This window comes from Puma concolor, chromosome E2, assembly GCF_028749965.1.
Source record: "Puma concolor isolate L17-30 chromosome E2, mPumCon1.1.hap2, whole genome shotgun sequence".
Taxonomy (NCBI): Eukaryota; Metazoa; Chordata; class Mammalia; order Carnivora; family Felidae; genus Puma; species Puma concolor.
In genome coordinates, this window is record NC_141681.1 from 31,336,138 (window position 1) to 31,349,860 (window position 13,723).

Consider the following 13,723-nt stretch of genomic DNA (forward strand, 5'->3'; position numbering starts at 1 on the left):
CCTTAAACACTGGCCAGGTCAGGATTCTAACGCTGGGTTCTGTGCCAGACAAAGCAGCGAGGAGTCCCAACGGAGAGGTGTAAACTCAGGGGACCGAGCTGGGGACCTCTTGGGCCCTGTGACCTCCCCATCTGCTCAGGTCAACCTGAGGCTTTGTATACCAAGTTGTGTTTAAAGGTTTCCTCAAAACAACGATTTGGAATTGTCATATGTTATCCCTTTTAGGCTTTCTTTATTCTAGCTTAGAAATTCCGATCCTATGTGAGAATCGTTTTCTTCCAGCCTTTCCACTAGGTAAACTTCAGGATAGATCATGAGTCTTAAGTCCACAAACAACATGTATGTACACATGTGATAGACCCGAAATGTGTCTCTTCAGACACACATGACAGGCTTCAAGTTTTAGATTTCTGAGATGCCAGTGAACTTTGGACTCTTATAAAGCTGTTTTCGCCTTTTCTTTTCTTTTTTTTTTTTTTAAGTTTGTTTATTTTGAGAGAGAGGGAGAGGGTGTGCGCCGCATGAGTGGGGGAAGGGCAGAGAGAGGAGAGAGAGAGCGAGAGAGAGAGAGAGAGAGAGAGAGAGAGTCCCAAGCAGGCCCCGCGCTGTCAGTGCAGAGCCTATCAGGGCTCGATCCCCTGAACCTTGAGACCACGACCTGAGCCGAAATCGAGAGGTGGCCGCTTAACCGACTGAGCCGCCCAGGTGCCCCCCCGTTTTCGTCTTTTCAACTCCTGTCTCATGTGGCCTATCTGAAGAAAAAAATCGGGTGAGTGATATTCATACTCTTCTGCTATTTTTCTCCCTAGTTCTGGATGCACGGGCAGACGGTGGAGGCATTGGCAAGCTCAGGGTCACAGTCGAAGCACTCCAGGCCCTACGGTCTGTCTACGAGCAGCACAGAGAGGACCTGGAGGCTGAAAGAAGCCGCTCCAGAGGCATCTCCTCCTCCCGAGTAAACACTCACATGAAAGCCCTGAGATGAGATCTTTGTAATCACTCTGGTGTATATAATCTATAATTCATGGGACGCGGGGAGGGGGAGGTCCGGGTCGGCAGTGTTCAAGTTTTGTATACTTTTTCATTTGTTTATTTTGCTACTCCCTCCTTCCCACGACTGCCACCCCTCGGGACTTCAGTTCTCCACCATGGGCAGTGCCTCCTCAATAATTCATACCTACATGATAGCATGAGAAAGCCCATTTGCATTTTCAACACTTTCTTATGAAGAACTGACATGCAATTCCCATTTTTATTTGTAATAAGCAAAAAGGATAAATCTGAGAAAACCTAGGAAAAAGACACACTTTTATGTTATCCCTAATCGTCCCACTAAATGGAATGCCTACGATTAGCCTCATTAAGAGTTTTATACTGTGAAGATTTTATTAGAAGCAATATATGAAAATTACTTGGATTAATGTGTTAATCTTCCTCTTTAAAATGCTAATATCCATTTTATGCACATTAAAGCTCAGTATGCATTTTCTTTGATGCATGCAGTTTCTATCAATTAAATATAAAGAAGGAGACTGGGCACCAACTTCTGAAATTACTTCAGGTTTTTGGTTTTCTTTCTTAAAAATCACAGTTCTTCCCGTTTGTATGGTTTTTATGTATTCGCAATGGTGATACGGGATCCAGGGACGTGAAATTTATAGTTTGAAAACTTAGCTTATGACATAGGAAAAAAATTATTAAAAGTATGGTTCACATTCTGATATGCTTAGTTAGACCTGAAAGGAATATCTTTTTTTTATCATTTTTTAAAATTTACATCAAGCCTTGTACAAAGGTGGGGTGGATCTGGATAACCAGATCCTCGAAAAGCCGCTCAGAAAGTTAATTTTCTAGCTTTTACCCAATCTCACTGAAGGATTTAATTGATATTTTTAATGGAGCCGTGAATCAATGCTGCAAAGGAATTGTCTCTAGAGGTCTAGGATATAATGCATTTCATTTTTTAATTTACTTTTTTATTTGTCATTTTCTTCAAAGGATTTTTATAGGCTGTGGGTTTTCACTGTTTGCAAACAGGCTATGTTCCTTCTTAAGCATATGTAAAGTATTCAGGGAGATAAGTAATTTATTAAAATCTACCTAATTTGCCGTGATATATTAAATCTCTGCTTCAGTGATCACAGACCATTTCATTTAGAGAATTAGGCATTCCCTCTTTGTGTGATTAAAGCTCTGGAAAATGAGTTCTTTGCTCCTATTTGTGAACATTCAAAGCCTGCTAATGGCAAGAAGATGGAATAGATTATGAGACAATTCATTACAGTTCAACAGAAAAAAAAAGCAGCTATAATGCAAAAATGCAAGTATGAATATCTGCATATAGTTTGAACCATCTGTGCTCTAATGGCTTCAATAATGACTCTCGTCTTTAGGAGGCTTTGAAATGACATCCGTACAATATTAATTTGTTGATGTACATTGTGGGACCAGTAGAGTACGATCTGACCGCAGAAATCTATAAATTCTGTCTCTACCATTGGGCCTCCCTGTCTGGGGCCCGCCATCTCCAAGAAGAATCTTGCTCTCATCAGACTCTGCAAATCTTCATAATAACTCATTCCTCTGGAACCTTCTAGAGACCGCAAACATCTGCAGACTAAACCTCTCCAATCCTAGTAAACAGCCACATGTTTGTTGTCACTTCAGCTGGCTCTGAGCTCATCTTTTTGGCCTCTCTTTCTAGCTTTCTTTGGCTTCATGCAGTTACGGTGTCATTAAGGCCCATAATATTCCCTGCAGTAATTTAAAACAGCCGGATTATACCCTGGGATTAACTGAGTGGTTTTTGAGACATTTATTGTGGTATTCTCCCAGGAGGTTTGTATTATTGTTTTAAAACGTTACATCCCAAACTAAATACCCTTTCTGCAGGGAAAAGAACCGGACCGCGCTGCCTTCTTATGATCTTTAAGTGGAAAGGGGGAGTTTTTATCAGGAATCTTCTGAGACCTCGTCAGTCGGGTGGAATGTATACCTTAGACACGATTAGAGAACCAGCCGTGTTTCTGTCACATTCACGTTTGCTTGTATAGATTATCAAAGGTCTTTTTTCTAGCCTTAAAAAATTTCACCTTGCAACCACGTAAATTTTTACAAGTCTCCTTTCCTTAAGTAATTGAATAGCTGCTGACACATTTTCAAGTGGGTAAGTCGTACTGAATGCCATCGTGGGGGTGCTTCACGTGGGTTTCGGAATCAGTTTGAGAAGAGTTTTTTATCCTGTCTCGCACTGACCAGAGTTCACTGAAAAAAGTTCATCGCCTTTTGGATTATGGAGCAACGGTTTTCTCTTGGCGAGCCAGGCCTGTTCCATTCAGTATGGCTTGGGGGACAGGGTGCGGGCAGGGGTGCCGACAGGGGCCTTGCCACACAAAGACACCAGTTCAAGGCCACGCTTCTGTGAACTTATAGCCCTTGGTGTAAACGTACGCAGTCCACTCAGCACTTTCCGGGGCTGTAATGCTTTTAGTTTGGAAATATAAATAGAGATGTGATGTGGGATGTGGGAGAGTGTCTTTTACATGGTTTTCTGCCTACTGTAGTAGAAATGTCAAATTCCCAGCCACTGTCATGAGAAGCAGTTGACAAAAATAAGTTTTATGGTTTACAGTGTGGTTTACATACAGAACATTTCTCTTCACTCTCAATTTCAACATGTTTTCCAAATTATCATGGTTTATTGCCATTTAACTTAAATTAGTTTTTTTTTAAGAATAGAGAGTATATTTAATCAAATAAAGAACAGCCATGTTGAAATTCCACCGTTCCCGCCGTTCACTCGGTACCACGAAACACAGATCGTTTCTATGTGTTGGGAAGAAGAGTAGGCTCAGAAGTGGTCACGTGACTTGGGGGGTTTCTGCTCACACCCATGTTCCCTGCAACAAAACATAAATTATTTTAGTAATCTGACATCAAGAGCTGTGACAATGAAAACCACTTCTTACACATGTTCTGACAAGAATCTGATTAACATTTTTGTGGATATGGAAAATAACTTTTTTTAGTCAGACTGCCACTCTTGCTGCATTTAGAAGGATTTCCTTCTTCGCTGGATACAAAAATGTGTTATCATGTCTGTGAACAAATATGAGAATAAAGTGTCGTCTTTGTGTGGTACAAAACAACCAAGGGAGAGCTCTGGGGATATAAAATTATTGAGTGATTGACAATATCAGGATAATAATTCATCCCTAACTATGAGAGTACATTTCAATAAGTCACTCATGCCTGAAGGCCTCTGACTACCTTGACAAAGAAAAACTGAGCCCGTGACTTATTATAGATTGGACAACATGCCTAATTAGATCCCTGAATGGGAGCAAACATCTCTACATCCCCTTTGTTCAGAACAAAAACAACCTCCAGGTCAACCGGAAAGCTCCAAAATATCAAAGATGTGGAAACAAAGTGTTTTAAAAACTGAAAATACAGAATTAGAAAACATCTCCTCATCCCAATCTCTCTTATCCTGCAATATAGATTTTTCACTTCCATTTCAAAGAGCCACCAGTGGACTGCACTTTACAGTCTAACCTGGAAAATTGGGCCCATGTTCTGGTATTGTGACACCTTTTGTTCTTACCCTTTCGTTTTCCATGTAACATTGACTCGTGTCTTTAAACCGTGTTTTTCCTCCAGTTGTTCTGAAGTAAAATCTGGTTCTCTCAGGCTTAGAATATGGCCTCTTTTCTGTGGTGGATGGCATTGTTTTCTGCCTTTTGCCCCTCCTCTGTTGAGATTCACCTTCCTCATCCCTGTAACAGCATCACCCCTCTCTTTACTGAGCACCATTAATTTCCTTTATAAATCAAATTCACCCTCTTGATCTTTCTATTTCTGTCATCTGTTCTGTTTACACATATTCATTCCACTAAACATTTCCTCCCACCTGTCTCCCTCTACTCCTTTTTAGTTACTCAAGCCACATTTTTTTTTCCTTTCTCTTCTCTTGGTGCTACTTTAGATACCAGCATCTGTGACAGATCCAATGGCATTCCCAAAATCTGCCCTTGTGTGACGACTTCTCTTAATTTACTGTGATGGCGGGGGGGGGGGGGGGGCATTTTTAATCAACCATTATGAAACTGAGCAAACAGCAAGCTAATTTTTGTGTCTTTGCTTTTGTAGCGAAGTAACAGAGGCTGGAAATCAAAAAGCTCTCAGGAATCACTGGTAAGGAGCTGAAGCATAAGGAATTTTTTTTTTTTTTTTTTAAGGAAATGTGTCATTAAATCAAGCTTTATGAAGGGGCGCCTGGGTGGCGCAGTCGGTTAAGCGTCCGACTTCAGCCAGGTCACGATCTCGCGGTCCGTGGGTTCGAGCCCCGCGTCGGGCTCTGGGCTGATGGCTCAGAGCCTGGAGCCTGTTTCCGATTCTGTGTCTCCCTCTCTCTCTGACCCTCCCCCGTTCATGCTCTGTCTCTCTCTGTCCCAAAAATAAATTAAAAACTTTGAAAAAAAAAATTAAAAAATAAAAAAATAAATAAATAAATCAAGCTTTATGTGGCATAAATGTGTTTTGTCCTAGTTACACGTGCCATCATTAACAATAGGGGAAATTAGATAAATTTAAGGAAAAAACTGAAGAGACTATACACAACCCAAGATTAGGGAGGTTTCTCTTTTTTTAAAAATTTTTTTAACATTTTATTTATTTTTGAGACAGTGAGAGACAGAGCATGAACAGGGAAGGGGCAGAGAGAGGGAGACACAGAATCCGAAACAGGCTCCAGGCTCTGAGCTGTCAGCACAGAGCCCGACGCAGGGCTCGAACTCACAGACTGCGAGATCATGACCTGAGCCGAAGTCGGCCGCTTAACCGACTGAGCCACCCAGGCGCCCCGATTAGGGAGGTTTTTCTAACCAAGTGAGCAAAGACAACCTATAAAACGAGATTGATGTCTTGTGTAAACATCGAGGCCAGGTAACCCAAAACAGAATTCAAGGTGGAAAAGAAGAGACAAGGACTATTTATACCGGTAAAAGGAAAACAGGTCAAAGATATAATGAACTTGAACAGATACACACCTAACAGTACAGCTTCAAAATATGAAGCAACAACCTGACAAAACTGCGGACAAAATATTGCGGCCACATGAGTTTTACTAGATTTTAATTCTCAGAGAGTGATAAATCAAAAAAGGTTGTTTTTTTTTAAAGTCTAGAGGATGTGCTTAATATGTTTACCAATCTCAAGCAAATATAGAGTGCAAATGGAAAATTAAAAAAAAAAAAATCAACCATGTACTCAGCCACAAAGGAAGTCTCAATTTCCAAAGAATTGAAATCTTGTAGACTGTTTCTCTAAGCAAAATGCAGTAAAATTAGAAAGCAGTAAAAGGATAATTAAAACACAATCCTATCAAAAAGTTAAAAAGATGTGTTATTATTGTTCTGCATCCTAATAGGACAAGAAATTACCCGTTCCTACTACATAACTAGGAGAAAGAAAGTTCTGCGGACTTCACCTTACATGTGAGTGGAGGAAATAAACCTCAGTTCAGAAGCCCACACTAGAGGAGGAGCAAGGCAAGGGCTGAGCATAAGAGAAGTGAGTGTGACAGGGTTCTAGTGGCAGCAGAACTCAGACAGCATCAACTCAAGGTCCCTCAGTAGGGCAAGGGCATGCTGAGTGGGGAAATGCTGAGAACATGTCCGAGGCCTGGTGGGGCAGTTATTAGCTACTGGAAAAATGAAAGAAAGGCGCTTGAGAAGTACATAGGACCAGAGGTAGTAACCTTGGGAAGACACCTGGAAGAGAGGGAAGCACTTTGATTTGGGGAGGTATCCTTGGAGACGTGATAGTGAAATGAAAGAAAGAACCAGCTGAAACTATGGGCCCCAATGAAACGAGATAGTATCACTAAATGGTATTATCATTAAAAAGAAATAATTTATTAAAGAAGCTTCACTGCAGCCACGGAAGAGGATAGTCTTGAGCTAAGAAACCCTGTAAGCTACCCAAACCTCTTCCCGGTCTATTGGATTATCCTCTCTGGCCTGTCCAGGAAAATCCAAAACAAATCAGTTTTACTTAAACTGCCCTGTATCCATATTGCATGAGAAGAGAAAAAGAAAACTTTTCAGTAGGATGGAGTTCTACCTAGTAATGATGAATTTGATGGTTTGGATTAGCCTTCCTGCGAGAACAAGTAGAAAATCTGACTTTATATACACACACACACACACATATTATATATGAAGTGTTTGGAAACATCAAAATGCCACCAGCTACCTAGGCTATAGGAACTCACAAGAACAAGATGTGGGAACAGAGGAAAACCAGAAGGTGAGCCAGGCATTAAAGCCAATTTGCTTCTAGAGGCATCTGCCAATTTGAAAGCATGAGTGAGAAGCTGAACAGAGCTTTCAACAGATTCATGGGACTTTGAAGAACAAAAATTGGAAACTTAGAGTCCACCGAAGACAAGAATTGAGAGCCCCCAGTAAATCCTTCAGGCTCAAATCATTCCTGCATTTTTCATGTACAATGTTTAGTACACATTAAAAAAAAAAACTAGGCACGTGAGGAGACAAGATCATGTGACTGAAGACTAAGACAACAAACAAGTGAAATTCCCTCAAGTAAATCAGAAAAAGGAGTCATCATCCATGAACCTCAAAAAAAAAAAAAATGTTTAATATGTTAATAGATAATAGAGTTAAAAAACAATCTTAAGAAATTTGACATGGAAATGGATGTTCTTGACCAAAACCAACTGGAAATTTTATAAATGAAAATTACAAATAAATTAAGAATTCACCAGGTGAGTCTAACAGCAAATCAAACACTGAAAGATGACTTACTGAACTGTGAAAAAATTTATTTAAAAAAAATATTTATTCCGGGGCACATGGGTGGCTCAGTCAATTAAGCATCTGATTCTTGATTTTGCCTCAGGCCCTGATCTCATGGTTCATGAAATCGAGCCCTGTATCAGGCTCTGTGCTTTTAGCACAGAGCCTGCTTGGGATTCTCTCTCCCTCTCTGCCTCTCCCCACACATGCACATGTGCACGCTCTCTCTCTCGCTCTCTCTCTCTCTCTCTCTCTCAAAACAAATAAACATGAAGAAAAATACAGATATTTCATCTTTTTTAAAAAATATCCATTCTTGGGCACCTAGGTGGCTCAGTCGGTTAAGCGTACAACTTCAGCTCAGGTCATGATCTCTCAGCTCATGAGTTAAAGCCCCATGTCAGGCTGTGTGCTGACAGCTCAGAGCCTGGAGCCTGCTCCGGATTCTTTGTCTCCTTCTGTCTCTCTCTGCCCCTCCCCTACTCGCACTCTGTCTCTCTCTCTCTCTCTCTCTCAAAAATAAATAAACATTAAAAGAAATTTTTTAAAAATCCATTCTGATGCATGGAAAGTAACCAAAAAAGGGGAGGGTGGGTATTACAAGACATAGGAATGTATGGAAAGTTGTACCCATAATTGAAGTCCCAGGAGAGGAAAAAGAGGATTAGAATCAATATTCAAAGAGATAATGACTAAGACTTTTTCAGAATACATATGAGGCACAGATACAAGAATGACCTCATTCTGTATGCCCAGGCTTGGTAAACACAAAATCACTGAAGACACATCCTAGAAAAACTGCTGAAAACCAAAGGAAAAAAAAGTCTTAAAAGCAGTCAGAGACCTAAGACAACACTAAGACTGAGAGCTGACTTAGCTGAGACTGTGGAAGCCATTAGAAAATGGTATTAAACCCTTCTTGGGCCCTACCTCTTCTCCCTCCTTTATTCACAAACAAGTGAGTTACCACCCCAGGGGACTTGACCAATGGGAGCCAGGAACCAGTGGATAAATACTCCCCCTCTCCATGCCTCTGGCAGACAGTCCTGAAGTACATTCTATAGGGTTCCGGCAGGAACAAGCCCCATCACTCACAGAAATGATCAGCTTGCCAATACAACTTTGCATTGGCTTTTCCATTTCATTTCTCCCAGTCCCTCCTAAATTCTGGGGTCATTTCCCAAATAAAATTCCCACATGCCAAGTCCTTGTTTCGGGCCCTGCTTTGGGGGCACCCAGGCTGAAACTAAGTACTAGGAGTGGCCCTAGAAAGCAGAACATTAGGATGGGAGTCTGAAAAGGGGTCACTGACTAATCAGATGGTAAAAAGGATGACAGTGTTTATGGCAAATGGTGTGATAAGCTCTGGCATGTGATAGATTCTTGATGACAGTGGATTAAGGTCAGAGCAAGGGGAAAGTGAAGCATCAGGTTATCAGCTTATCTACTTTACTAAATTTACGTGCTACTTCAACTTTTTTTTAAGCTTAAGAAAAACTTCAGTAAATGACAAACTCCAGAAGGCATAAAGAAAACCAGCCCTGATGCAAAAGAAAATATAATACCATATTCCAACATGAATTAATTATCATTAAACAAGCAATTGCAGATGCTGGGAGAAGACGTAGATCAGGGATTTAAAAACCCAAAATAGAAACTGACAGACTGGAACTAATGGGAACTGATGTTAGGAAAGAAACGAAAACTTAGCCTTGAAATGACTAAACTAGAAGATACCTGAGAGAAAATAAATATGGCTGAAAGTCGACGATGGAAGGTAAGGAGTAGAAATGGAAGGAGCCAAGAAAATGAAAGAGGCAAAAAGATCCCGGGAGAAAATGATAGATAGATAATAGGCAAACATAAGTGCAGTTACAGATGCCAATGAGAAAATAGTGAAGTAGGACAAATATATAATACTATAATTCAAGAAAGATTTCCTGAAGTAAAAGTAGACCTGAATCTACACATTGAAAGGGCCCACCGTGGAGGAAAATTGCTTCTAAATAGTCAACTCTGAAACGTATCTTAATAAAACAACTAGACATTAAAGACAAAATAAAGAAAAAATAATCCTTTCTGGTCCTCTAGGCAAAAAGAACAAGCATGTATGTATGTATGTATGTATTTAATTTAAACCTAAATTCAAGTTAGTCAACATACAGGGCAATCTTGGCTTCAGGAGTAGAACCCAGTGATATATCTGTTACATATAACACACAGTGCTCATCCAAAAAAATGCTCTACCCAATGCCCATCACCCACCCAACCCATCCCCCCACCCACCGCCCCTCCAGCAACCCCCAGTTTATTCTTTGTATTTAAGAGTCTTTTATGGTTCGCCTCCCTCTCTGTTTTTATCTTATTTTTCCTTCCCTTCCCCTATGTTCATCTGTTGTATTTCTCACATTCAACATACGAGTGAAATCATATGATATCTGTCTTTGACTTCTTTCCCTTAGCCTAATACACTCTAGTTCCATCCACATTGTTGTAGATGGCAAGATTGATTCTTTTTCATCGCTGAGTAGTATTCCATTGTATATGTATACACCACATCTTCTTTATCCATCTGTCAATGGACACGTGGGCTCTTTCCATAATTTGGCTATTATTGATAGCACTGCTATAAACATTGGGGTGCATGTGCCCCTTTGAATCAGCATTTTTGTACCCTTTAGATAAATTCCTAGTAGTACAATTGCTGGGTTGTAGGGTAGTTCTTTTTTTCATTTTTTTGAGGAACCTCCATACTGTTTCCCAGAGTGACTGTACCAGTCTGCATTCCCACCAACAGTGCAAAAGTGTTCCCCTTTCTCTGAATCCTCACCAACATTTGTTGTTTCCTGAGCTGTTAATTTTAGCCATTCTGACAGGTGTGAAGTGGTATCTCATCACTCATTATCAGGGAAAAACAAATCAGAACAAGTCTTTTATAATGAAAATGAAGTCAGGTTGGCATTAGATTTCTCAAGAGCAACTTAGGAAGCAATGCCTTGGTGAAATAGTCTTACCAAGGTAAAGTGTGAACCAATGATTTTTAGTTCAACTCAGCTAATCTTTCAAATATCAAGGCTATAGAAGAACAATTTTCATCATGGTGAAATTCATATAACACAAAAGTAACTATTTTAAAGGGAACAATTCAGTGGCATTTAGTATATTCACAATGTTGTTCTATCTAGTTCTAGAACACTTCATCACTCCAAAATGAAACCCTGTATACATTAAGTATACCCTGTATACCCTATCAGCCCCCTCCCCAGCCCTTGGCAACCACCAATCTACTTTCTGTTTCTAGGTACTTGCCTATTTTGCATATTTCACACAATATGGAGTCATACAATATGTAACCCTGTTTGCCTTCTTTCACTTAACATACTGGTTTTCAAGGTTCATCCCCATTGGAGCATGGATCAGTACTTCATTCCTATCTATGGCTGAATAACCTTCCATTGGATGGATAATCAAAATTTGTTTACCCATTCCTCCAGCGATGGACACTTGGGTTTTCTCTACCTTTGGACTACTGTGAATAGTGCCGCTGTGAACGTTTTTGGTGCAAGGATTTGCTTGAGTACCTGTTTTCAACTCTTTTGGGTGTAGTTCGAAGCGGGTCATGTGATAATCGTATGTTTAACTTTTTGAGGATGTGTTTCCTACAACAAATGAACCATTTTACATTCACACTAGCAGTATACAAGGATTCTAATTTCTCCACATCCTTGCAACGTGCGTTACTCTCCCCTTTCCATTTTTAATAGCCATTCTTAGGAGTGTGAATTGGTATCTCATCATGGTTTTGATTTGTATTTCCCTAATGACATTGAGCATCTTTTCATGTGCTTGGTTACAGAAAAACAATTGCAGACATGCAAGAATTCAGGGAATATTGTACTCGAGCTCTTTGTGAGGAATCTATTAGAAGACCACCTTCATCCAACTAAGATGTGAATGAAGAAACTGTTAGAACTAGTGGTAAGCATGAACTATATTTTACTACAGATCTTCTACTTACCAATATATAGACCAAGAATAGTATATAGAAGTTATGTGCTCTGATGAAGTAGATAATTTTTTCTAGTAAGAGAAAAAGGGGAAAAAATGGAAAAGTAACATAAACTCATTAACTTCACATAGATTATAGGTAAGGACCAAAGACACCATGTAAAGCAGACAAACCACATAGTAGAAACCTAAATAAAGAAAACATGAGCATTATATAAATATATTAGATAACTACTAAAACAAAAACACAAGTCATTTTAATCACCAACATTTTTTCTTTATTAAAAAGCAAAGAAAACAAACCAGAGAATGAAAACCACATGGTAAATATCCATAGTAAATGCAACACAAGATAATCAGACAGGGCTAAGATCAAGTATTTAAGTTGTAACCATAAGTGCGAATGGTCTGAACAAACTTGTGAAAAGAAAAATATTTTCAGATTGTCTTATAAGACAAAACTCAACTCTATACTATAAGAGATACTTCGAAAACAAAGTGCAATAAAATTTAAATGATGGGCCAAACTATACCAGACAAGTGCACATAAAGCAAGCCAGGATTGTGAACTTGATATCTGACAAGACGAAATTCGTGAAGGGAAAAGTGCTTAATGAGACAAAGAAGGACACTTTAATAATAGTGAAGGCCATACTTCACCGTGAAGATACAAATGGTATGAATAACTGTGCATCAAATAACACAGCAGCAACCTTCATAAGGCATAAATACAGGAGATAAGAGAAACACACGGAAGTACATTAATTAGGACAGACTATAGATCAACTCTCAGTTCAAGACAGGGCAGATTGGAAAAGAAATTATACACACACACTCACACACACACATATAATCTAAACAACATAATCCCAAGGTAGATCTTATGAATACATATTGAACCCTTTACCCTTATGAAAGAGAATATTTCTTCTTTTCAAATACATGTGGAACATTCATGAAAATTGGCCATATGTGAGATCACCGAGAAATTTTCAATAAATTCTTTCAAATAAAAATAATGCAAACCAACAACATTGTCTTATCACAATGTAATAAAATGGAAAATAAAATCAAAAGGCACAAATTCTTTTCCATCTGGAAATAAAATGTTATTAAGCAGTTCCTTAGTCAATGGAGAAATATAAATTGAAATTGAACAGTTTCTTAGAAAAATAATGATTATGAAAAACCCTGTATATCCGAATCTTTGAGATACAGTTAAAGCAAAGAAAATGCATAGATTAAACATAAGAATGAAAACAGAAGTGTAACAACAAATGAAATATCTATCTCAAAAGTTAGAAAAGGGACAAAAAGTAACTCTAATGAAAGTAGAGAGAAGGAAATAGTAAAAATAAAAGCATGAATGAGTTAAAAACCAAAAGTAGAATTAATAAATAAAATACTTCTATGAAATAATCAACAAAGTGGACCTAATCATTTATAAAAGAGAGAAAGCACGAGTACAAATGAAAATAGGATGGGGCACCTGGGCGGCTCAGTTGGTTAACCGTCCAACTTCAGCTCAGGTCATGATCTCATGGTTCATAAGTTCAAGCCCTGCATCGGACTCTGTGCTGACAGCTCAGAGCCTGAAGCCTGCTTTGGATTCTGTGTCTCCCTCTCTCTCTGTCCCCCCCTTTTATTCTACTCTCTCTGTGTGTCTCAAAAATAAATAAATATTAAAAAGAAAATAGGACAATGGGAGATTGGATATTTAATTGAGTTATTTTTAAACATCATGAGTCTAAATTGTATAATTCTTCAAAAATACTTTGAAAACCTAGATGATATAGCTAATTTTCTGAAAAATACAGCTTTTCAAAATTGAGCCTGGTAAAGAAAGAAAGCTTGAAAGATCAATTTCCACAGAAGAAATAAAGTATTATAATACT

The 13,723-nt window shown here is 39.0% G+C and overlaps 1 protein-coding gene across 2 annotated transcripts in view; it reads left to right on the top strand.

The window, feature by feature from the left end:
* Nucleotides 1-11,787, top strand: part of LOC147573465 (protein fantom-like) — a 76,189-nt gene extending 64,402 nt beyond the window's left edge. Inside the window, exons 17-19 of one of the 2 annotated variants that reach the window (XM_086689415.1) lie at nucleotides 810-955; nucleotides 5,152-5,196; nucleotides 11,677-11,779. In XM_086689415.1, coding sequence (XP_086545541.1) covers nucleotides 810-955; nucleotides 5,152-5,196; nucleotides 11,677-11,733 — 248 coding nt within the window. In that variant the 3' untranslated portion in view covers nucleotides 11,734-11,779. Of the gene's footprint in view, nucleotides 1-809; nucleotides 956-5,151; nucleotides 5,197-11,676 lie in introns of both variants that reach the window. The other variant, XM_086689414.1, reaches the window with a different exon arrangement.
* Nucleotides 11,788-13,723: the final 1,936 nt, after the last annotated feature.